Source organism: Diadema antillarum, unplaced genomic scaffold, assembly GCF_040938485.1.
Source record: "Diadema antillarum isolate AM-2024a unplaced genomic scaffold, OU_Dant_1.0 scf00000194, whole genome shotgun sequence".
Taxonomy (NCBI): Eukaryota; Metazoa; Echinodermata; class Echinoidea; order Diadematoida; family Diadematidae; genus Diadema; species Diadema antillarum.
Genome location: NW_027271083.1, coordinates 164,794 through 188,729, shown reverse-complemented (window position 1 = coordinate 188,729; position 23,936 = coordinate 164,794). Strand labels below are relative to the sequence as shown.

General features: G+C 39.3%; 1 protein-coding gene across 1 annotated transcript; it reads left to right on the top strand.

Annotated features, from left to right (window-relative positions):
- Positions 1-18,621: 18,621 nt before the first annotated feature.
- On the top strand, positions 18,622-21,663 carry LOC139723586 (uncharacterized). The gene has a single exon (XM_071634821.1). It carries the CDS (start codon positions 18,622-18,624, stop codon positions 21,661-21,663), a length of 3,042 nt encoding a protein of 1,013 aa, XP_071490922.1.
- The last annotated feature ends 2,273 nt before the right edge of the window (positions 21,664-23,936 follow it).

Sequence of the window (23,936 nt, the reverse complement as noted above, 5' to 3'; positions counted from 1 at the left end):
ACTCACACTATGTTAAAAAAACTGGTTGTAGAAAATCTGCTGAAAACCCTGTTTCCCATCATTTTATCATCCCAAATTTAGGAATAGTGTAAAAAAAACAAACATTTTTTTTTTTAAATTCAATTCAATAGTTTACTTATTTCCATTATCAAAAAGAAAAGAAAAAATGACACAATCCAAAGTGATACATTTTTTTTTTCATTTTTCTTACACTCGTCTGATAAAGGATTTCTTTTCAAATACAATATAAAGTATACGCACGAATGATGTCATAACAAAGAAACAATGCACTTTGGCATGGCAACAAACATAGTAAATAATCACAATGATGGAAAATAGTGTTCCACTAAAAAATCCAAGCTTGTAAGACGTGGAACACTGGAACAAAACAACAACAGCACCAATTTGTCATACCAATAAAACATATTCATTTTAAATTCGTCTATATACTATTGTACATTTACTCATTGATATATGATGCTGATACTATAGAAAGAAAAATTATCCTTCTGGAAAATATAGATGCTCAAAATTGGCATGTTTGACTATTGTCACCATTTTTAGTCCTTACATAAGATCAAGTGGTGCGACTTTTGGTGGTTTTGTGATGGACGGTCATAATTATGCCTACAGGTACGAATACATCTTTCTGGTATTTTCTTTCCAAAATATGCATTACTAAATTTATGATTATATTTCTACATTATTATGAGAGTATATTGGGTATGACGCGTGTGTGTGTGTGTGTGTGTGTGTGTGTGTGTGTGTGTTTGTGTGTGTGTGTTCGTCCCTCGTTCTCGAGGATGACCAATGACATCAATTGGCTCGATGGGTTCGGAGGTGGCTGATGAGGCCAATCTGGGCAAGAAAGCCTCTCCCACAGGTAGGGCAGAAGTGGGTAAGGGCTACACTACTGGGGTTGGTTTGTGTGTATAGGTGTGTGCACGCATATCTATATACATATTGGGCATAGGATAACCAGCCTTTAAACACATCGGGTTCTGGCGTGGCATCAGTGGTTGTAAAATGAACGATGAACCATATTAATGGAATCCAACCTTAGAATAACGAATCTTCGGACTGAAGAGCCTTCGGAATAACGAATCTTCGGAATAACGAGCTGTAATCCTATAGACATATTTGGTATAGGATAACCAGCCTTCAAACACATCGGGTTCTGGCGTGGCATCAGTGGTTGTAAAATGAACGATGAACCATATTAATGGCATCCAACCTTAGAATAACGAATCTTCGGACTGAAGAGCCTTCGGAATAACGAATCTTCGGAATAACGAGCTGTAATCCTATAGACATATTTGGTATAGGATAACCAGCCTTCAAACACATCGGGTTCTGGCGTGGCATCAGTGGTTGTAAAATGAACGATGAACCATATTAATGGCATCCAACCTTAGAATAACGAATCTTCGGACTGAAGAGCCTTCGGAATAACGAACCTCCGACATAACGAGCTGTAACCCTATAGACATATTTGGTATAGGATAACCCAGCCTTCAAACACGCCGGGTTCTGGCGTGGCATCAGTGGTTGTAAAATGAACTATGAATCAGAATGGCATCCAACCTTAGAATAACGAATCTTCGGACTGAAGAGCCTTCGGAATAACGAATCTTCGGAATGACGAGCTGTAATCCTATAGACATAAGATTTGGTATAGGATAACCAGCCTTCAAACACATCGGGATCTGGGGTGGCATCAGTGGTTGTAAAAACGATGAACGAACGATGAACAATGAACCATATTAATGGCATCCAAACTGAGAATTAGTACAGTGCCATCTGCTGAACAACAATTATATACAGTGAACTAGGACAAACCAAATGCAAGATATGGGGCAATTTTAGGGGACATCGTTTGATAGTAACAATTTAGTAGAATTAAAGATGCACTGCTGTTTGTGCTTGATAGACACACATGTTAATATGCATATTATACATGCATATACACACTAGAGCATTATGATTATGTAGCATAATCATTGATAACATTAACCGCTTTTTAAAGTTTCATAACGTTTCATACAAAGTGTATAAAAACAATATTTGATTTACTTTGTCAAACATTGATTTAAAAAAATAGAAGGATTTGGTCAGAATCGTTTCCCGAGGTCGGTATTTCGTTTCACTTCCTTTCATAGATATTATTTCATTTCATTACATTTCATTCGTTTTATATTATTTCTTCTTGTCAGTATACAGTGCTACAACGGCTAGAAAATGGCGGTATAACATGTGTACATAATCATCATGCATAATGCGCAGTCCATACTCAGGCCTACATGAGAAAACATAGAAAGCAATGTCATGTTGAATCCACATTAAAAGACAGAACACATACTGTTAGTGGAGCAAAGAGAAAATAAGTGGAAAACAGTGGACCGTCTCCATAGGCATAGCTTCAGAAGTAGAGTCTATGGAATGATGGTCAAGAATGAAACAAATAAATAATGGTGCGTTTACAACATGTTCCCGGCAGCCACAGCAGCCACGTTTCAGGCCACCATGGATAAAACAGAATGGATGTGAGACAATGGGGTGAGACGGGATACGCAAACATGACAGACTGTGGATGTCGTGTTAGATTTTTAAACTGTCAAAAAAAAAAAGTACCACGGCAGTCCCGGTGCTAATGAGGATTCTTGTGTGACGTGGTAAAACAGGGTGAACGAAACACGACGTCACGTAATAGCCCCTAATAAAACAAAAATTGCGACACTGTTATTACTTTTTTTCACTCTCTCTCTCTCTCGTAGCAAGGACGCATTGCTGAGTTGGATATTATTTGAAAATTTTAATCAGACAAAGTGGTTCCATTGCATTCTTAATGGGGCTGGCAATGAAACACACCCAAAAGGTGAAAAAAAGAAATCAAACAAATTTTGCATAGAAATGTGAACTGGTAACACACACACAGACATATATATATATATATATATATATATATATATATATATATATGAAGAGTTCTATCGCAAACCCAGCTAAATCAATTCTTGTTAAGTTGGAATATTTGTGATTAAAGCTGCAAAAAAAAAACCACAACAACAACAACAGAGAAACTGATAAGAAACTATACGATATTTTTATGCATATCTTCTCGGATATTCCTACTTATGTCACCAGTGAGGTATTAATGGGAAAGGTTTCATTTTACTCTATCTGATGATGATTTTATTTTATTTTATTTTATTTTATTGGTTCCTGCATTATATCATTGCTCATGCAGATACATGGACATATATCATATACATTAATGGTACCATACATATACATGGATATACATGAACATTAGTTCCTAAAGAAATGAGTTTTTTCATTACCTTTAGAATATACAGCAATACATTTCTTCATTGCCTGTACAATGTCCAACAGAACAGTGATGCAATGAATAACGCAGAAGGGCTACAGCCTAAGCATTGCTTGATTTGTATACAGCCCTCGCACATAATACATAACATATAGGAAAATATAGGGAGGGATGACTTGCATAGAGATAGGTTGGGAGAAATAGTCCATGGGCCAAGACCCGAAAAATGGGTTGTTGGTACCACCTGAGGTGGCACAACCTTTTTGGTGTCAGTTTGTTTGTCGGGCATAGATATGCTTATCAAGCTATGATAGCATTTCCAAATGAATAGCTTAGTCATAACAAATGAGTTTTTGACCAATTTGGTCTCGTTTTTATATCCCGATACTTCTGAATCGAAACTAACCGCTATACAAAGAAGAGCACTGTCTTCCGTATGTCCACAGGTGTTCTGTTGTAAACGCGGTGCGCTTAGTCTTTATTCTAGGCAGCGAAGGGAATATCCGAAGGGTTATGATGTCCACAGGTGTCGCGCGGTGCGCTTAGTCTTTCTCTAGACCAATGTAACGTTATCATATCTAAAGTTCCTCATAAAAGGGATTATCTATACTGTTTTTGTACTACCCTATCAACAAATACATCAGTTTTAAACAAAAATCACTCTGTTAATTTACAATATTATTCATTATAATGTATCGTAGTGTACCGGTACATTGTTTTAGCATTATCTTATATTGTTGGATGGAAATAAAGCGACATTGGCGTGGTATTAGCGTTTTCACCGTAACGTTTTCGCCGGAAAATGATAAATAATGGAAAAATACGGTAAAATTCACGAGGAATTGCTTTTTTGTTGTTGTTGTTTTATAGATAAAAGGATATGCACTGTATCATACGCTTTGGATATTCCCTTCGCCGTCTAGAATAGAGACTAAGCGCTGTGGACATCATAACCTTTGGATATTCCCTTCGCTGCCTTGAATAAAGACTAAGCGCACCGTGTTTACAACAGAACACCTGTGAACATACCATAGAGCTGCATTTTACAGCTCTATGGAACATACAGAAGACAGTGCTTTTCTTTGTATAGCGGTTCAGGGGCGGATCCAGGGAATACCGCAACCGGCGCACGCCCCCCCCCCCCCCCATTTTTTGTTGAAACAAAAGATTAAAAAGAAAAAAATATGGGGGAGGTGTGCGTGCGCCCCCCCCCCCCCCTTTAATTTTGTAAACGCGCCCCCTCTTTACGGAATTCCTGGATCCGCCCCTGCGCGGGTTAGTTTCGATTCAGGAGTATAGGGATATAACAACGAGACCAAATTGGTTAAAAATTCATTTACTATGACAGCTACTCATTTGGAAATGCTATCATAGCTTGATAAGCATATCTATGCCCGACAAACAAAATGACACCAAAAAGCTTTTGCCACCTCAGATGGTACCAATATCTGGCCGGGCCCATGGACTAAAAGGAAAGAGGAGAGGTCTGTCTGCTTTCGCTAATACACAAAGTTAGATCACCTGGATCACTGAATAGTAAAGCATGGCAAAGTATTTTCTCACTGAGGTACAGGTGAACAGTTACAGGTCATGGTCGGTTACATAACATTACGCAATAAATTCAGAACAACGATAATTCCACGAGGGACCTTAAAGGGATCGTACATTTTTGGTTGAGACCTAGTTTCAGGTTTCTAACATTTTTTGGTGAGATAATGAGAAACCTCTTATGAAATATGAAAGAGCATGTAATTCTATGAGGAATTCAACGTTTATTTGATGAAAATTGGTTTTGAAATGGCTGAGATATCCAAAAAAGAGCGATTCTAATAAAGTGTGGGACCCACACTTTATTACGATCGCTTTGTTTTACTTTGTTTTTGGATGTTTCAGTCATTCCAAACCCGATTTTCATCAAATAAACTTTGAATTCCTCTTACAATGGTATGCTCTGTACTATATCAAAAGTGTTTTCTTGATATCTCGCAAAAAGTTAAAAGCCCAATTCTCATCTCCACCAATACTGTACTGTCCCTTTAAGGCCGTGTCACACCGTTCCGGGCAAGCTACGCGGGTTTGTGGCGAGGAGGTAGTTTCCAGCACGTAGAAGATTTTCAGCGGGCGAACAAGAATGTTTGCAATTTACATTCATGCCTTGTCATACCGTACGGGGAAGTTTTGCGGCTTGACTTGCGGGGAAACAAATTTACTCCCCGGAGCTCTCCGCAGTTGGTCCGCACCTGACAGTATCTTGCGCGTAGTTGCCCGGAGGTGCTAACGCAAGTCCGATTTAACCGCAGCCAAGTTTTGAGCATGACCAAAACTTTTTCCGGGAATGCCCGTAGAGGTCCACGCAGAACGCCAGTAGGAGGCCCTTAGCGGCAGCACCTCCCAGGCAACTCCCACGCAGGTACTTCGCAGTCCCGTATGCAGCCAGGATAATGGAATTCTGTGGGATTTCAGCGATTCCATGAGAGGAATTCCTTCACTGAGTTGTCAGCCCCCACGCGACTGGTACAAAGGTCACACAGTAAACTCGCAAGTATAATTTAAGTAGAACGCGTCCAGCAAGTAAGACACATGCGCTGACTCGCTCAAATCCTTTTCCGCCCTCAGGAATGCCCGATATGCTAGAAAATCCCTACACGTAACAAGCCCGAGTAGCTTGCCCGGATAGGTGTGACAGGGCCTAAACACGGTTGCGGATAAAAAAAAAATATACGTGCGCACCTCCTGTTGACTACGGTTGAGATACATGCTAGGTACTGTCATGTGCGGATCATCTACGGGGACCTCCGGGTAGTCAAAATTGTTCTTTGCAAGTCGCACGCAAAGCTTGCCCGGAAAGGTATGACACGGCCTTTACTTTGAAAAGTTTAAAAATGGAGCTTTGGTCATTTTGCAATGAAACTCTTCATATATATATATATATATATATATATATATATATATATAATATGAAGAGTTTGTTCGTAAAAACCGATAAGTCCATATTTGCCAAATGGAGATATTTGCAATTAAAGGTCAAGAAAAATAAAGAGAATAATAAGAAAATTGTTGCTTCTTTTGACCATAACTTCAAAAATGTACCTTTATATGTAGTGACCAATACATCATTTAAAAGGTATTATTTTGTACTTTATGACAGAGACCGTACTTTAAAATTTTCTAAAATGGACTTATCGGTTTTTGCGAGCAAACTCTTCATATATGTGTATTACATATGTGACCCTGCACCTCAAAACAAACAAAAATTCGCCAGACATAAACTTTTAATTAAGACCATATTCTGAAAGAGCAGACTTTAAGCTTTAAAATGATGTATAACTCAATACAAACGGACCCTCCTAACCTATCTAAATATTGGAAAGAAAGCACAAACTCAATAAAAGTGTGAACTGAGAAAAGAGGCTCTGAAGTACAGTGTCTATTCAAGCGCTTAATCTTTACCAAGCCACGTTGGCTGTGCGATGAATGGGACAAAAAACAGGAAGTAAACCACCAGAGTAACACCAATGAAGGGATTATCAGATTAAACTGAGATTAAACAGGCATCATCAGCACATTCTGTCCATAATTAATCCCAACTTTCAAGCTGTAGCACTATCCTTTGAAAAGTTATTAGAGTTGAAAGTGAAGAGTGTGGATAAGGTTTTTCAGAAATAAAAAAGGGATTCCAAAGATACACCTAACCACACTATTCTACCTAAAATGTTCGAGATAAACTGCTTAAAAAAAAAACACACACACACACTTTCCTGCCGGTTTTATGATACCAAATTTTAGCATAATGTAAAAGAAGACCCGCTCTTTCAGAAAATTTGACAAAAGTCAAGTTCGGCTAGGTTGACCCATTTCACTTATTTTCAGTCCTCACCCAAAATCAGTGTGCGCGACTACACATAGTTATATATATATATACATATATATATATATATATATATATATATATATATATATATATTTCTAAAACATTCGCTAATTTCCTCGCCAGGATAAAGCGCTTTAATGCCATTTTAGGTTTTAATCTCAAATATATATATATATATATATATATACATATATATATATATATATATATATATATATATACATATATATATATATATATATATATATATACCTTATATATAATTATATATATAAGATAATTCGCTATACATATAACACATGCGAACATACAAGCAAAACCCAACGGAAAAAATGACATCATGTCTACCTCCCCCTTTTGTCATTTTGAGATAAACACCGGATCCGCTTCCTCCAGTTAATTCGGATATCACCTTCATTGGGATGCTACAGGGGAAACTACAGTCGGATCTCGGTTATCCGGCCATCTCTTATCCGGACTTCTCTATCACCCGGATATGTTCACGCAGTAAAGACAAAAAACAAAACAAAAAACAAATGCGATTTCAAATAATTAAAACTCCTATAAAACTCAAGCGACTTACATATTATGATCCCATCGGTGACACTATATTTACTCCTTGGACAATAGCTCCGGTCTTATTTTCTCGAAGGACTTAGGCTTAGGATTTGGGTTGTGATAGGGTTATAGGTTTAGTTTGATGTGAGGATTAGGATTAGGGTTATAAAAATGTTATGTTTGCGGGTAGAATATTTTATATTTGGCTAAGCGGACACATTTTAAGGGGAGCATATTTGTCGCAGGGGAAAATGCATGTCATGGAACCAATCCCAAACAGAAACATATTATGAAGTTTACTCTAAAATGTTTAAATTTCCGTAAAAACGGACTGCAGTTTTGATAGGCTAGCGTATTAGAAAAAACATGTCAAACGAAAAAGGCAAACAGAAAGACTTCATATCTGTGCTGAGGCTTTTTATCTTTTGATTTTAACGCATTTGTTCCGGTGTCATCTGTGACTCCTGTGAATGGTGCAGAAGATGATGATGATCACCGGTGTAAAATGTAGCCAAAATACCAATGTGTGATGTTGACTTACTATTTATCTCTCTTTCGTTTTCACTTGATAGACTAAAAAAAAAAAAAAAAATAAAGAAACACTCTCCCTGCACCAGAATGTACTCTGTGGACACTGGTGGATATGTGATGCTTTATTCGTCGCACAGAATGATATACCGTTTATACTAAATATTTCCCTTAAACATTTTTCATGGACATAATCATGCAATCATCAATCAGATGAAAAAAAAAAAGAACGACAGCTTCACAGTGTCAGGAGTCTAGCGAATGCTTTCTGAAATAAAAGTGGGAAGCAGACCATTTTTTTTTTCCGTTGTGTATCATTGTTCTCCTTAACTAGTTCATGATGACTGTTTTTTGTTATGATATTTGTGTAAGATCAAGTTTAAGTTCGAGTTCAACTTCATTTTCATTTTCATTTAATACCGAAAATTATATGCAACTATGCCAACAATGCCATTTAAGATCAAGTAAAGATATATAGAATTACAGAATTATAAAAATGAATATGAACCGCATGCCCATGGGACAAAACGCACGAGGAACAAACGGGTGACGCATAAAACGTATATCGAACGTGAGAGATCCATTCATATGACGGCTATCGGGCTTTAAATACTTCCATCATCTTGGGTCGTTCTGGCTCTATTACCTCTACACTTCACTTCACATCTCATCAGCTTCTATAAATAAGCCAAAGGGATCGAAAGCAAAGACTTGGCTTTTTCCTCAATATGTGGCTTCTTTTGCTAGACCTTTGAAACTACTTTCTTCATTGTGGTCCCAAATATCACTTACATGCAGGTTCATCCAAAAGTTTCTCACTTTACACAAAGTCACTTTCATACATGCCCGGTGTTACTTAAAAAAAATGAAGCTTTCTCTATGTTTTCTCTTTTCTGTTTTTTTTTTTATAGATGTTTAATTATGGTGATTAACAGCTGGATCAACATTGATTTCCTCAAGTAAAGACACATAATTATTCTTCATTGAACTCATCCAGTGCATTACAAGATCATGAAGTCAAAGAACATTTTACTGCATTCAAAATATCAATGTCAGCAATACATTTTTTTTTTCAAGCTGGGACATGGACTCAAGGTTTTGAGCCGTCTCTTTTTTCTCTCAAACAGTTTCTATGATACATCAATTCTAATGCAGGACAGTAAGATGATTCATTTAGATTTCCTAATGCTATTCGAACTTTGTCACTGTGAGTTTCAATTTGATGACATAAATAATCTTTCACTCATTGTCTCACTTTCAACTCAAAGTTCACCACTTCTAGCATCAGAGCAATGAAACTCACAATTTTTAGCTAATGAATATCAAACAATTTATCCCAGCCGATGCCCAGTCACATTGTACACAGTGCTTCATCGCCCCATAAGAGCAAATTTGATCAGGGCTGCCCTTTGACTTAATTCAAGAAAATTGAGAAAGACAATAGCTATAAAAGGATTTGTTTTACTACATCATTACATACAATGAAATGGATACTCCTATTACCATTTTATTGATTTAATATCAAGGCGATGCAACGTTTCTTTATTTTTAAAGGGGAGGGGTGTCAAAATCGTCATTCAAGACAGAAGAAAAACAAAAGACAAGAGAAATATAAAAATCCTTTATATTTTTGAGGTGTGATTTTCCGCTGAAAGTCAGCTAACAAGCAAAATCCAAACAAAAACAAGAACAAAGTCCTCATATTTTTCTTTCTGCTACTTCCCTCCCATCTAGTGTATTTTTCATGTAAAAAAGTGTGGGATGCAAACATTGATTTCTGTAAAGTAGAGGGGGGGGGGGGAGAGAAAACCCTCCACCAAGCTCCTCCCCAAACCCCTTTTTGATAATCTCAGAGAGAGAAAAAAAAATCAGACACAGATTGAGGGGTCTACTGAAGTGTTTGTTGTCTCTGGTCGTGCTGGTTGGTACCATGTCACCGATTCCTGAAAGCATGGGTATACCACCAGCTACTACAGACTGCCGTGGAAAGACTATGCAGGGTTTTGGTTCCCATCTTCGTGCACCCCAGTGATTTACAAATTGGTTTTCAAGGATCACTTCGGCAACAAGTGTACTGTGCAGTCTTCAGAATTTATGCTTGCAACCCATACATCGACAGGGTTTACTACCACAGGAAATGGCTGCAACGTCCATCCAGAGGAATTAACTATTTACTTTGTAAGCCTGCCGAGAAGGGTGGGGGGGGGGGGGGAGGGTGCATGGTTACGTACATTGAAAGTATACTTGTCGGAATTAGCTCGTGTGTGTTATGAATGATGACTTTACGTAGGAGCCCCAAGTGTGCTTTCAATTTTGTATTTTTTTAATAGGGGTGTTAAAAATTATGCAATATAAATGAAGACGCTCATTAATTTGATGAGTTTTCAGCTTCTACACTGTTTCACTGCGCTTATGGTGTGATCCATTACAGTCAAGGCGTTAATTGCTGTAAGGGGCGAATACAGGAGTTTGTTCAACCCACCCCGCAGAAAAGGCTTGACCAGACAGGATGATAGATGGGACCTCCATGGATATCCCCAGGTAGTATGTGATTCCAAATTGTGGTATCAGTAGAATCTTACAGGTCACTTTTCATCATTATTTGTTGGAACAAACGTAAAAAAGTCTTTGCACGCCAAGACTACTACACCCACCACTAGCACTGCTAAAGGCGCCAGTGCCAGTGGTGCGTGTAGTAGTCTTAGCGCATGCAGACTTTTTCTTCGACAAACAAGGTGTTTTGAGTGCAAACTAACTTTTCATGCTAAGCTGGGTTCGGTGTAGTGTAGTTTCTAGCCACTTTTATTTCGTCTTTGTTTCTCCGAGTTGCAGCAAGCCAAGTGAGAGCGCATGCCGAGTAGTCTAGTGGGATTTGGGGAAAATATGAATGTTAGAGGCATTTTTTTAGTAAAAGTTGGGAACCGGTCTATTTTTTATAATTCAAGTACGCTGAATCCAAAACTTCTAGTTCCCAAGCGTAATTTTGAGTCTAAGAGCATCTAATTTACATAAACAAGCCGCCGATCCATTGCTTTTAAGGTGTTTCGATGATCTAATTTCATAAACTGTCCACAGCAATGCAAAAATAGTAATAATTTCAGAAATCAAGGTGCAGAGACAATACCTAGGTCATCAATTGTTTATAACATTCACTTATATATGCAAATTAAGAAGGGAAATATGCAAATTAGGAGTTGACGCTAATACAGCAATGCATTACCGCATATGCACATGTATAGTACTTATAAGTTCACTTGTTTTTAGTCGTTTTAACAAGTTATCGGGCAAACAAAAAGTACATGGTGTCATCGGAGTCCAATCAAAATTAAGCCCTGCAATCCATCAATTCAAAAGAAGTGAATAAAACATATGCAAATATCTATGCAAATTAGTATACAAGAGGATAAAGAACTGGCAGGTTTCTGCATTCTACAGGGCATTGCCGCAATATATGAATCTGAATCATAATCCTGATGATAGCCATAATCCTGATCATTGTATCAAAACCAGTTCACGATTCCTTTTGTGTGATAAGCAGATGCCAGAACCAACTTCAAGTATTAAAATAAAGCACGCATCTTATTTGCATGACGTATTTTCCCTTAAAACAAATTACGTTTCGTTGTCAAAATGTTCCTTGGCGTAGTGAAAAATAGATAAGCTATCGGTCAAACAAAGTGTCATTGTGTCATCAGAGTCCGAGGAAAATCAAGTACTGGAATCAACAGATTCGGACAAACAAATAAATGAAAAACAATATTTGCAATTACGTATGCAAATTGGTAAGCAAGAGGCTAACCTACGACAGTCTTCGAGATTCTACAACACATTGCTGCCAATCTGAATCATAATTATCATATCAAGACCTAAGTTGATGATTCTTTTGTGATAAAGAGATACAAGCAAACACGCTATAAGAAATACCTTAATAATCTGATTTGCATAATGAATTATGCAAATAGCTGGCCATTTATATGAATATTTTCCCTAAAACAAGTCTTGCTATCAAAATGTACCTTGGCGTACTGAAAAACAGATAAGTTATTGGACAAACAAGGTGCACATTTTAGTGTCGTCAAAGTCCGAGGTAGATCAAGTACTGGAATCAATCAATAAAAAAGAACAGACTGAATAACACTTACGGAAATATTTTTGCAAATTGGTATTCAAGAGGCCGTAGACCAGGCAGGTTTCGAGATTCTACAACGCACTACCGCAATAATGAATATGTTTCATAACAGTTATTACATCAAGATCTGTTTAAGATTCCTGTTGTGATTAAGAGATACAAAAATTAACTGCAACTACTAAACAATATACCTCTATCATCTCATTTGCATGATGAATTATGCAAATATTTACCCTTTTTCTATGCATATTTTCCACCAAAACAAGGTCTTGCTAGCAAAGTGTATCATGGCGTCATGAAAGAAGGATAAGTTATTGGGCAATCACACCACTATACATTGCTCGATCATGGATCAGTGCAAGGTCACTTCATCTTTCCCAGTACCTTGTCGTTTTCATTGGATAAATTGATATAAATATTTTCGAATCTGCAGTTGAATGTAAAATCAATTGGCAACTTTCATAAATCTCGTCTGCGAACATAATTTATGTCTTTCTTAATCTATCTCTTTACCTACTCTACAGGCTCAACAAAAAAAAAATGTAAGAAAGATCCTGGAATATTGGAAACAGAAACGACTGATGACTTTATAATTCTTCAGTTATTAACACCTTTATATTTTGGCTGTCGAAGAAACATAATCTGAGTCGAAAAGTATATTTCCCAATCGAGCTGAATTAATCTACATTCATGCAAGGTTTGCATCATCACATTGTCGCTAACATGCACACACTGCTGTACATCGTAGGCCTGATTTGTGACATTTGCATCGAAACGTTCTGCATTACTTTCGCATGCACATGACATCATCTCAAGGCAACTTTGCAGGATTGGAGCTAGATACATCAGTACAGGCTGTAGGCCAGATCAAAACGTTCCCACCCCGCATTGTCTTCTGGCACAGTGAGGTTTCTCTTTTATCTTTTTAATTTTTTTGTTTTATACCGGAGTATCGTCGTTGAACTGCTTCCGCGAGCGTTCAGTTTACTTTTGCCTTTAAGATGGGCGGAACATATTTTGTGCCAAACGAGCGTGATGTATCTTTTGAATAGAATATAAGTTTATTCTTACTGACTGATAAGACGACTGATAACAACCAAGTTCTTGAAATCCTTTAGTTTTCTTCTCGTACAAGCAGCATCCTTGATGATTGTGAGTTCTTGATTACTTGCTTTACTAAGAGTGTTACTGTCAGTATCAGTCTGGCAGAAAAAAAAAGCATAACTCCAGTTATACGGAATAAGGCCTCTTTAAGGTAGCTATCGGATCGATGTTATCCCTCAAGAGAACAAAAGTAACTTCATGTTCGTAAGGTGGTGGAAAACCCAGGTCCTCCATAAAAAGATCCATGTCCTAATTCATGGGCAGAAATTCAAGTGACAACATGGATATTCAAAACCTATACTTGATAAAGCATATAATGAGAGGCAAAACGGCCACCATTTGTGACCGTGCACCTCAAAACGAACGTAAAGTCGCACACACTGATTTTGCGTGAGGACTGAAAATAAGTGAAATGAGTCAACCTAGCCGAACTTGACTTTTTCATATTTTCTGAAAGAGCGGGTCTTCTTTTACATTATGCTAAAAGTTGGTATCATAAAACGGGCAGGAAAGTGTTTTTTTTTTTTAGCAGTTTATCTCGAACATTTTTGGTAGAAAAGTGTGATTAGGTGTGTCTTTAGAATCCTTTTTTCATTTCTGAAAAACCTTGTACACACTCTTTACTTTCAACTCTAATCACTTTTGAAAGGATATTCAAATCAATTCAATTCAATATAGGTTTATTGACAATAAAAAGAACATGCAGCTCAATAGCTGAAATTGTTCATTTTACAATTAAAACACATATACGACATTGTAAAAAAAAACATATATATATATATACAAATGTAATTGAAATTGGGTATCAAAATGAATACTGTGTGAATATGACGGAAACACTGTTCAGGGCCTGTACAAACAGATGAAACCTTGATATTTCAACCGGTCTCAAATCCTTGACCTTGGACCCCAGACCCAGAGATTACCAAGAAAATAATCGACAAAAAGTACATGCATAGAAAAACAAATATGTTTTTTGTTTCATTAGTTACAACCATTGACTTCTTAACCCTCAATAAAAATGCATGTATTAACATGATTAAGATTATCAATAATGCTTTACAGATTGCACATTACGTTTATAAAAAACAAATAATTAAACAAACCATTGAGTAACTGAACTAAGCATGGAATAATTAAATTTCTAAAAAAACAATCAAATTCAATTATAAGTATACATCAGAAAAAAAACGTATGAATATAAACAAACTCAAAGTGTCGCTATGGCACAAAGTGTTGCTCTCCCAACAAGTCTACAGCACATCTCAGCAATATATAACAACATTCCAACACAATTGACAAAACATAAGAAAAGCGTTGTATTTATCACAAAGGTGTTGAGCGCTCACCCCCCCCCCCCCCAACCAGGTCCAATTCAAAGAACATGCACGTACAATTGTAATTGAAAAGAAAAGAAAAAAGGATATCTAAAAATCCAACAATTTTCAAAGCACACCTAACCTATCACAATTCATACATAAAAACCTAAAAAGCATAAAAAGTCAGCACCAAACAACAACCCTCAGCATCCAACCTGGCCCTTGACCCTTGACCTTTGATCCCATGACCTCAAAATTCCCAATTAAACAAACCAGTGAGTAGCTGAACTAAACACAAAATAATTAGATTTCCGAACTATAAAATAATCAAATTTGATTATAAATATATATCACAAAAGATCATATGAATGTAAACAAACTCAAAGTGTCGCTATTGCACAAAATGTGGCTCTCCCAACAAATCTACAGCACATCTCAACAATATATAGCAATATTCCAACAAAATTGACAAAACATAAAAAAGCGTTGTATTTATCACAAGGCATTGAATGCTCACCCCCCCCCCCCAACCAGGCCCAACACACACAAAAAAAATCCACGTTATTAAAAAGAAAAGAAAAAAAACCCGGATATATAAAAATCCCAACATTTTCAAGTACACCTAACCTATCACAATTCATACGTCAAACATAAAAAACCATACAAGGTCAGCACCAAACAACAAATCCTCAGCACTCCAACCTGGACCTGACGCTTGACATTTGATCCCACGATCTCAAAAATCTCAAAGAATCAATGGCGGGCAGTACATCAACATGCACAGAAATGTACTTTAAATTGACATTTGACCTTTTTGGACATCAACAAGCTTAATTTCAGTTTAATTTGATAATCCCTTCATTGTTGTTACTCTGGTGGTTTACTTCCTGTTTTTTGTCCCATTCATCACACAGCCAGCACGGTTTGGTGTACTTCAGAGCCTCTTTTCTCAGTTCACACTTTTCCTGAGTTTTTGCTTTCTTTCCAATGTTTAGATAGGTTAGGAGAGTCCATCTGATTTGAGTTATACATCATTTTAAAGTTTAAAGTCGGCTCTTTCAGAATATGGTCTTAACTAAACATTCATGTCTGGCGACTTTTTGTTTGTTTTGAGGTGCAGGGTCACATTTACCTTTTATACGAACTGGAATCTTCTGTATGTAACATGGTTTCGTATGAGTATTCAGTCTTAATTAGTTCTTACAAACCACTGGTCCTTAAAGCTATAGAGTCCTTTTTGCCTAGAATGTCATTTCTATGATCTGAATCACACTGGTGAGATTTATCATAAATGTGTCTTCTAGACTAATATGGAGCATGGACTTAAGCTCGATATCTATATAAGATTATAACAATCAACAGAAAATGACCTAAATCAATGGAAGTGGAGTATAGGTTTATCACTTCTCGCTGGTTAAGATGCATAACAATATAATTTTTCGAGGAATATGTATGGGACCGGATAATTTACCCATTTAGCAAAAGTCAGACAGACAAGGAAGAGTGGCGTCCTCCAGTTAAGAATAAATCAAAAATGCATCAATACCTGGTGGTTATCACTGGCAGCATATTATCCAAATATATCGAAAACATAAAACAAAAAGGACCAGGAAGGTGTGTACCCCTTAATTCGCAGATTGCACTGGCCGAGGCAATTTCAGAATTCAAACTGTCTTGGAAGTGAAGTTACTTTCTTATATCAGATGTAGAACGATCAAATCTAGGTAGATGTGTGCCACAGTTCTTTTTTTTTCATTTCTTCTCCCTTACTGCTATTCTAACATCGTTATTAAACTTTATGATGATAAGGCCGATCAGAGTGGCAAAAGATCGCAAAGTTTAAGATCACGAAGTCTTCGCGATCTGAAGTTTTGTTGTCCGGTCACACTGGTAAGAGATCGAGAAGTTTGGCGGGGATGGCAAAGGATGAAATATTCCAAGTAAACTTTGTTTTTGGAAGTTTCGCGGAAAGTTTGCAGTCACACGTACTTGTAAAACTTCAAGATCTTAAAGACTGCGACCTTAAACTTTTCGACATTTTGCCAATCTGAACAAACCTTTTGAGATCTTAGATATCGCGATCTCAAACTTCTTTATCTTTTGCCAGTGTGTGATCGCGACTATTCTACAAGCTTTACTTCCCATCCTAATGGATCCTTCTCCAGTCTTCAAAATACATTATATCATTTCATCTGTCATGATATGACATATTTTGTATTTGTCACGTAATAATTTGTCTCATTGTACTACTGTTTATTAGGTAGCTCATGTAAGAAATTGATGTTATCGCAATGGTTACAAAAGAAGCGCAGATTTAAAGACAAAAGCTTGCATCAAAATAACCATATAAGGAGATGTTGCGATGCACAATCAAAGTAAAAGAGAGTGATTTGGAATTAAATGTTTTAGGGATGAGTAAACCCTACATGACGTCAAAATACGAGGAAAGGGTATCCCTGGTAGTATGCCTCATACTAACTGGTATGTGGACGTCATTCACGACGTCAAACGCAAGTTTCTAGCTAGGTCAAAACAGGACCACTTCAAAGAATTTTGGTTTCCGTGGACAGGAAGTGATGACGTCAAGCAGGGGCTTGACCAATGCAAAATGAGATACTCAGGAAAGTTTTGACAGACAGAAAACTCCATCCAATAAGAAAAGGGGGCAGGACTTCTATAAAAACTTTCTAGGAAGTCACTTCATTTAATTAATCTTACATGGAGACCTATGGTCCAACAAATGTATAAATATGCAGTGTTTGGGCATAAAATTCAGATGCCACATTATTTGCGGAACACTCAGGACCAGGCTACGGTACTTCGAGATTGCGAAGTTAGAGTAGCAGAGTGTTATTTGGAATCAGTGTGATTCAGGGATTGTTGCATTTCGGCTTGGACAGCCTGACCGTCCAGCAGAGAATCTAGGAGGATTCGAGTGTAAACACCAACAACTGTTGGTGTTTAGGGTTCCAGGGAGAGAGCCACTGTTTAGGGTTCCAGGGAGAGAGCCACCGTTTAGGGTTCCAGGGAGAGAGCCACTGTTTAGGGTTCCAGGGAGAGAGCCACCGTTTAGGGTTCCAGGGAGAGAGCCACCGTTTAGGGTTCCAGCGAGGACCAAGTTTAGGGCTGCAGAGAGAGCCACAGTTTGCGGTTCCAGAGAGGACCAGAAGTCAGGGGAGACGACCCGCTACTTCAGGCAGGGCATCGTCGACAACCTAGAGCAACCAAGCACGGGAGCTTCTAGAATAAACCAACGAGCAGAGCAACCAAGCTCAAGATCAAGTGGAATTGGATATCTGTATTCAAGTTTGTACTATGTTATTGTTGTAAACGACCACAATTTGAGCCCAGTATAATAAATCTTACTGATTGCTATATTGTAAGAACACGGTGTGATTGACTACTTCTTTCGAGGCACTGTAGTTGCACAAGTCGAAAGAGTTGGTTGAATGAATGGTCTGCTAACAATCTGCTGCATTTTGAGAGAGTCAACCTTTGACTATATAGAAAAGATCCCAGTCGCAGGGAGGACTTTCGTTCCCCACATTCAGAGGAAAGTCCCCTGTGACAAGAATTGGTGGAGAACCCGGGCAGCAATTGTTAAAAGTTAGAAACTAGACCAGTCAACTCAATATGTGCAACTGACAACTCGAAACAAGAAGCCAAAGGTTAGACCGCCAGTGGCCACTTGCTTGGCCAGTGAGAGTTAGGCTCAAGGTCCAGTGTCTTAAGGTCAGATTACATTGAGGTGATTGTTGCTATAGTAACGTGATTGTACATTGCAATGGATGTGTATTCTGAACTCATAAAAGTGGGGAAGGAGGCAGGGCTGACAGGCAAGGAATTGGTCGATTTTGCTAGGGATGAAAAGGAGAAACTAGACTTGAAGGAAGAAAAGCTCAGAGAAGAGCGCCAAAAGGAAAGGGATGAACGACAGAAAGAAAGGGAGCATTTGAAAGAAATGAAAGAGCTGGAGCTGCAAATTGCAGCAGCCAGACCTAGAAATGATTCTCCTAGTAATGGCATGAAAAAGGTGAAATTACCTCTTTTCAATGAGAAAACAGATGACTTAGACTCATATCTATGCAGATTTGAGAGATACGCTGAGAGTATGGGATGGGCAAGAACTCAGTGGGCCCTACCCCTCAGTACACTGTTGACGGGCAAAGGCCTGGAAGTGTATTCCCGAATGCCGTCAGAACTTGCAAATGATTACGATGAATTAAAGGCCGCCTTACTCCAAAGGTATGAGTTGAACGAAGAGGGATTTAGAGCTAAATTCCGGAGCTCGCAGGTAGAGCCTGGCGAGACTCACAGTCAGTTAGCCGAGAGGCTGAAGCGCTATCTCTTGCGTTGGTTAGAGTTAGCTGGTTTTAGGGCTGAGTTTGATGACTTAATTCAATTGATGATAATGGATCAAATTTATGCCAGGAGCTCGAAAGAGCTGAAGCAGTTTGTCCGCGAGAGACATCCGGCAAACTTAGATGAAATGACGAAGCTAGCGGATCAATACAGTCAGGCCCACCCCCATAAGGAACAAAAGAACCACTCCTACAAAGACCAAAAGCGACCTGACAAGGGCCAAAGTCAGGGTCATTTGGCTCCCAAATTCAGTGGCCCACAAGGAAATAAGGGGTCAAGTGGTTGTTATGTTTGTGGGAAGGCAGGTCATTTGGCTCGAAACTGCCAGGCAAAAACGAATAGTCCGAGACCAAACCGGGCTGCTGCTTTGGATGAAATAAAGGGGTCTGAGGAGAAGACTAGTCAGGACCGAAAGGGGGCTGCCTGTATTGAGGCTAACACCGTTAGATATGAAACGGCAAGACAGCCGGGCTCGTATGTGAAGCTAGCTTCGGGGGATGAAATACCCCTTCTCGAGGCAGGATGCTCTTCGGGAGTCAGACCATCAGGTGTGAACATGCCTGTTCTTCAGGGAAAAGTAGGAGGGCATGTAGTGTCCGTTCTAAGGGACAGTGGCTGTAGTACAGCCGTAGTAAAGTCAGTGTTTGTTAGAACCCCTCAGATTGTTGCAGGGCAGAAGAAGAGGGTGGTTTTGATAGACGGGACTGTCAGAGAATTCCCCATTGCTAGGGTATGGGTAGACACGCCTTTCTACACTGGGGAAGTGGAAGCTCTGGTTATGGAAGACCCAATGTATGAGCTTATTTTGGGGAATATTCCCGGGGTCAGGGACCAAAATAATCCCGATCCACAGTGGTCACTCGATAGTGACGAGGTAGTGGTAGATGAAGAAGAGATGGTAGCATCATCCGAGGGAGGGGCAGTAGAGACACGTGGTCAGAAAGCGCAAAGTGCGAAACCCCTCAATCCACTGCCGACAGCAAGTGCACTCTCACTCGCGACGAGTAAAGGTGAGTATGAAGCAGCGCAAAAGGCTGACCCGACGCTTGCGAAGGCTTGGCGAGCAGCAGAGAGTGGTCAGAAAACGACGACAAGCAAAGGAAATGAGAGCAAGTTTCTCGTGCATCGAGGCCTGCTCTATCGCGAATTCCAATCTACAAAATTGGAATGTGGCAAGCCAGTTCGACAATTGGCCGTACCGAGCGCATACCGTGATGGATTAATGGCGCTTGCCCATGATGGCATAATGTCTGGGCACCTAAAAATACAGAAAACACTCGACCGATTACAGCAAAGCTTCTATTGGCCAGGTATGGGAGATGATGTCCGGCGATATTGCATATCATGTGATATCTGTCAGCGCACCGTAAATAAGGGGAGCGTGGGTCGCGTGCCGCTCGCGAGCATGCCGCTCATTGATACTCCGTTCAAGCGCGTGGCGATTGACCTCGTAGGACCTTTTGACCCCAAGACCGATCGTGGGAATCGGTATGTTTTGACGCTGGTCGATTATGCAACTCGCTACCCAGAAGCTATTGCATTACCGAGCATTGAAACCGAGCGAGTGGCTGAGGCGCTTGTCGAGATGTTTAGCCGCTTAGGTTTGCCAGATGAGATTCTCTCTGATAGAGGGGCGCAGTTCACTTCTGAGCTAATGAGGGAGTTAGGGCGTTTGCTGTCCGTAAAGCAGCTTCACACAACTCCGTACCACCCCATGTGCAATGGGTTGGTTGAGAGATTCAACGGAACTCTCAAAGCTATGCTGCGACGAATGAGTGCAGAGCGACCCAAAGATTGGGACCGTTATTTACCGGCATTGTTGTTCGCGTATCGGGAGGTACCACAAGCTAGCCTTAGCTTTAGTCCGTTTGAGCTGCTGTATGGCAGGACTGTACGTGGACCTCTCTCCCTGATTAAGACAATCTGGGAAGCGGAAACAGTCGACGAAGAGGTCAAAACAACATACGAGTATGTTGTGGACCTACGAGCGAGACTCGAGGAGACTTGCAAAGTGGCGCATGAGGAGCTCAAGCGCGCATCGAAAAGATATGCCAATTACTATGACGCAAAGGCACGTGACAGAAAGTTTGAGGTTGGCGACAAAGTGCTCATTATGAGGCCAACGAGCGCAAGCAAGCTCCTGATGCAATGGCAGGGACCGTATACGGTCACAGGCACACTAGGGCGATGTGATGTGAGAGTTGAGGTCAATGGCAAGGTCAAGACCTACCATGTTAATCTCTTGAAGAAGTATGTTGACCGTGCGCGAAGTAGGGACAATGAAGTCCAAGCGAATGCCATCTCCGTAGTCGAAGAGGAGGTCGAACCCGATCTCGACCGACCGTGCATAGGACTGCCCGCCTTATCGCAAAATGAGAGCGTGGCTGACGTGATGATAGATGCGGAACTGGCCGAGTCACAAGCAGCGCAGGTAACCGATCTGCTAAATCAGTTTGATGCGTAATTAACCGCTGTCAAGGGAACAGATAACGTTGGGGCAGACTTCCTAAGCCGATGTCCAGAGTAAGAGGGGCATGTTTACCCATAGCAAGGGGATTATCGAATGTTGATATTGTCATGTGTATGTACGGACAAATTAGTTTCATACGTGAAAATACTATTGTAGATAGCAGTACTATCTTGAAATGGGGGGTCGTGTCATGATATGACATATTTTGTATTTGTCACGTAATAATTTGTCTCATTGTACTACTGTTTATTAGGTAGCTCATGTAAGAAATTGATGTTATCGCAATGGTTACAAAAGAAGCGCAGATTTAAAGACAAAAGCTTGCATCAAAATAACCATATAAGGAGATGTTGCGATGCACAATCAAAGTAAAAGAGAGTGATTTGGAATTAAATGTTTTAGGGATGAGTAAACCCTACATGACGTCAAAATACGAGGAAAGGGTATCCCTGGTAGTATGCCTCATACTAACTGGTATGTGGACGTCATTCACGACGTCAAACACAAGTTTCTAGCTAGGTCAAAACAGGACCACTTCAAAGAATTTTGGTTTCCGTGGACAGGAAGTGATGACGTCAAGCAGGGGCTTGACCAATGCAAAATGAGATACTCAGGAAAGTTTTGACAGACAGAAAACTCCATCCAATAAGAAAAGGGGGCAGGACTTCTATAAAAACTTTCTAGGAAGTCACTTCATTTAATTAATCTTACATGGAGACCTATGGTCCAACAAATGTATAAATATGCAGTGTTTGGGCATAAAATTCAGATGCCACATTATTTGCGGAACACTCAGGACCAGGCTACGGTACTTCGAGATTGCGAAGTTAGAGTAGCAGAGTGTTATTTGGAATCAGTGTGATTCAGGGATTGTTGCATTTCGGCTTGGACAGCCTGACCGTCCAGCAGAGAATCTAGGAGGATTCGAGTGTAAACACCAACAACTGTTGGTGTTTAGGGTTCCAGGGAGAGAGCCACTGTTTAGGGTTCCAGGGAGAGAGCCACCGTTTAGGGTTCCAGGGAGAGAGCCACTGTTTAGGGTTCCAGGGAGAGAGCCACCGTTTAGGGTTCCAGGGAGAGAGCCACCGTTTAGGGTTCCAGCGAGGACCAAGTTTAGGGCTGCAGAGAGAGCCACAGTTTGCGGTTCCAGAGAGGACCAGAAGTCAGGGGAGACGACCCGCTACTTCAGGCAGGGCATCGTCGACAACCTAGAGCAACCAAGCACGGGAGCTTCTAGAATAAACCAACGAGCAGAGCAACCAAGCTCAAGATCAAGTGGAATTGGATATCTGTATTCAAGTTTGTACTATGTTATTGTTGTAAACGACCACAATTTGAGCCCAGTATAATAAATCTTACTGATTGCTATATTGTAAGAACACGGTGTGATTGACTACTTCTTTCGAGGCACTGTAGTTGCACAAGTCGAAAGAGTTGGTTGAATGAATGGTCTGCTAACAATCTGCTGCATTTTGAGAGAGTCAACCTTTGACTATATAGAAAAGATCCCAGTCGCAGGGAGGACTTTCGTTCCCCACATTCAGAGGAAAGTCCCCTGTGACATCATCTAACGGACTTACAACATGATTTTGTTCATTTAATGGGACAACAGTAATGTTTGTTGTGAAATTAAAGGTGTTTTTCTTCGACGTGCAAGAAAAAAAAATGTCTCATGAGAAAATAGAATAAAACCATCTATCCCTTTTCAACCTATAGACGAGTGTTTTCGATGTATATATGAAGAGTTTGTTTGCAAAAACCGATAAGTCCATACTTGTCAAATGGAGATATTTGCGATTAAAGGTCAAGAAAAATAAAGAGAATAATAAGAAAATTTTTGCTTCTTTTGACCATAACTTCAAAAATATACCTTTATATGTAGTGACCAATATATCATTTGAAAGGTATTATTTTGTACTTTATGACAAAGACCGTACTTCAAAATCTTCAAAAATGGACTTATCGGTTTTTGCAAACAAACTCTTCATAATTATGATATATTATATGTATAATATAATAACTTAACCAAAAAGTTATTTGCATGACACTTGTGGTACTCACGTGTGTGTTATGAAACATGATAATAACAATGAATACTATATGTCGTGATTACCATGCTCTGGTACACTGGGAAATAGAATTTCCACGCTGATGCTACAGATATGCATATTGGAACAATATGTTGCATATGAACAAATGCATTGACCGATGACATTTTCCATCCCCCCACAAAAAGTTGAGTCATGATCCGCGTAGAGAAAGTTTTC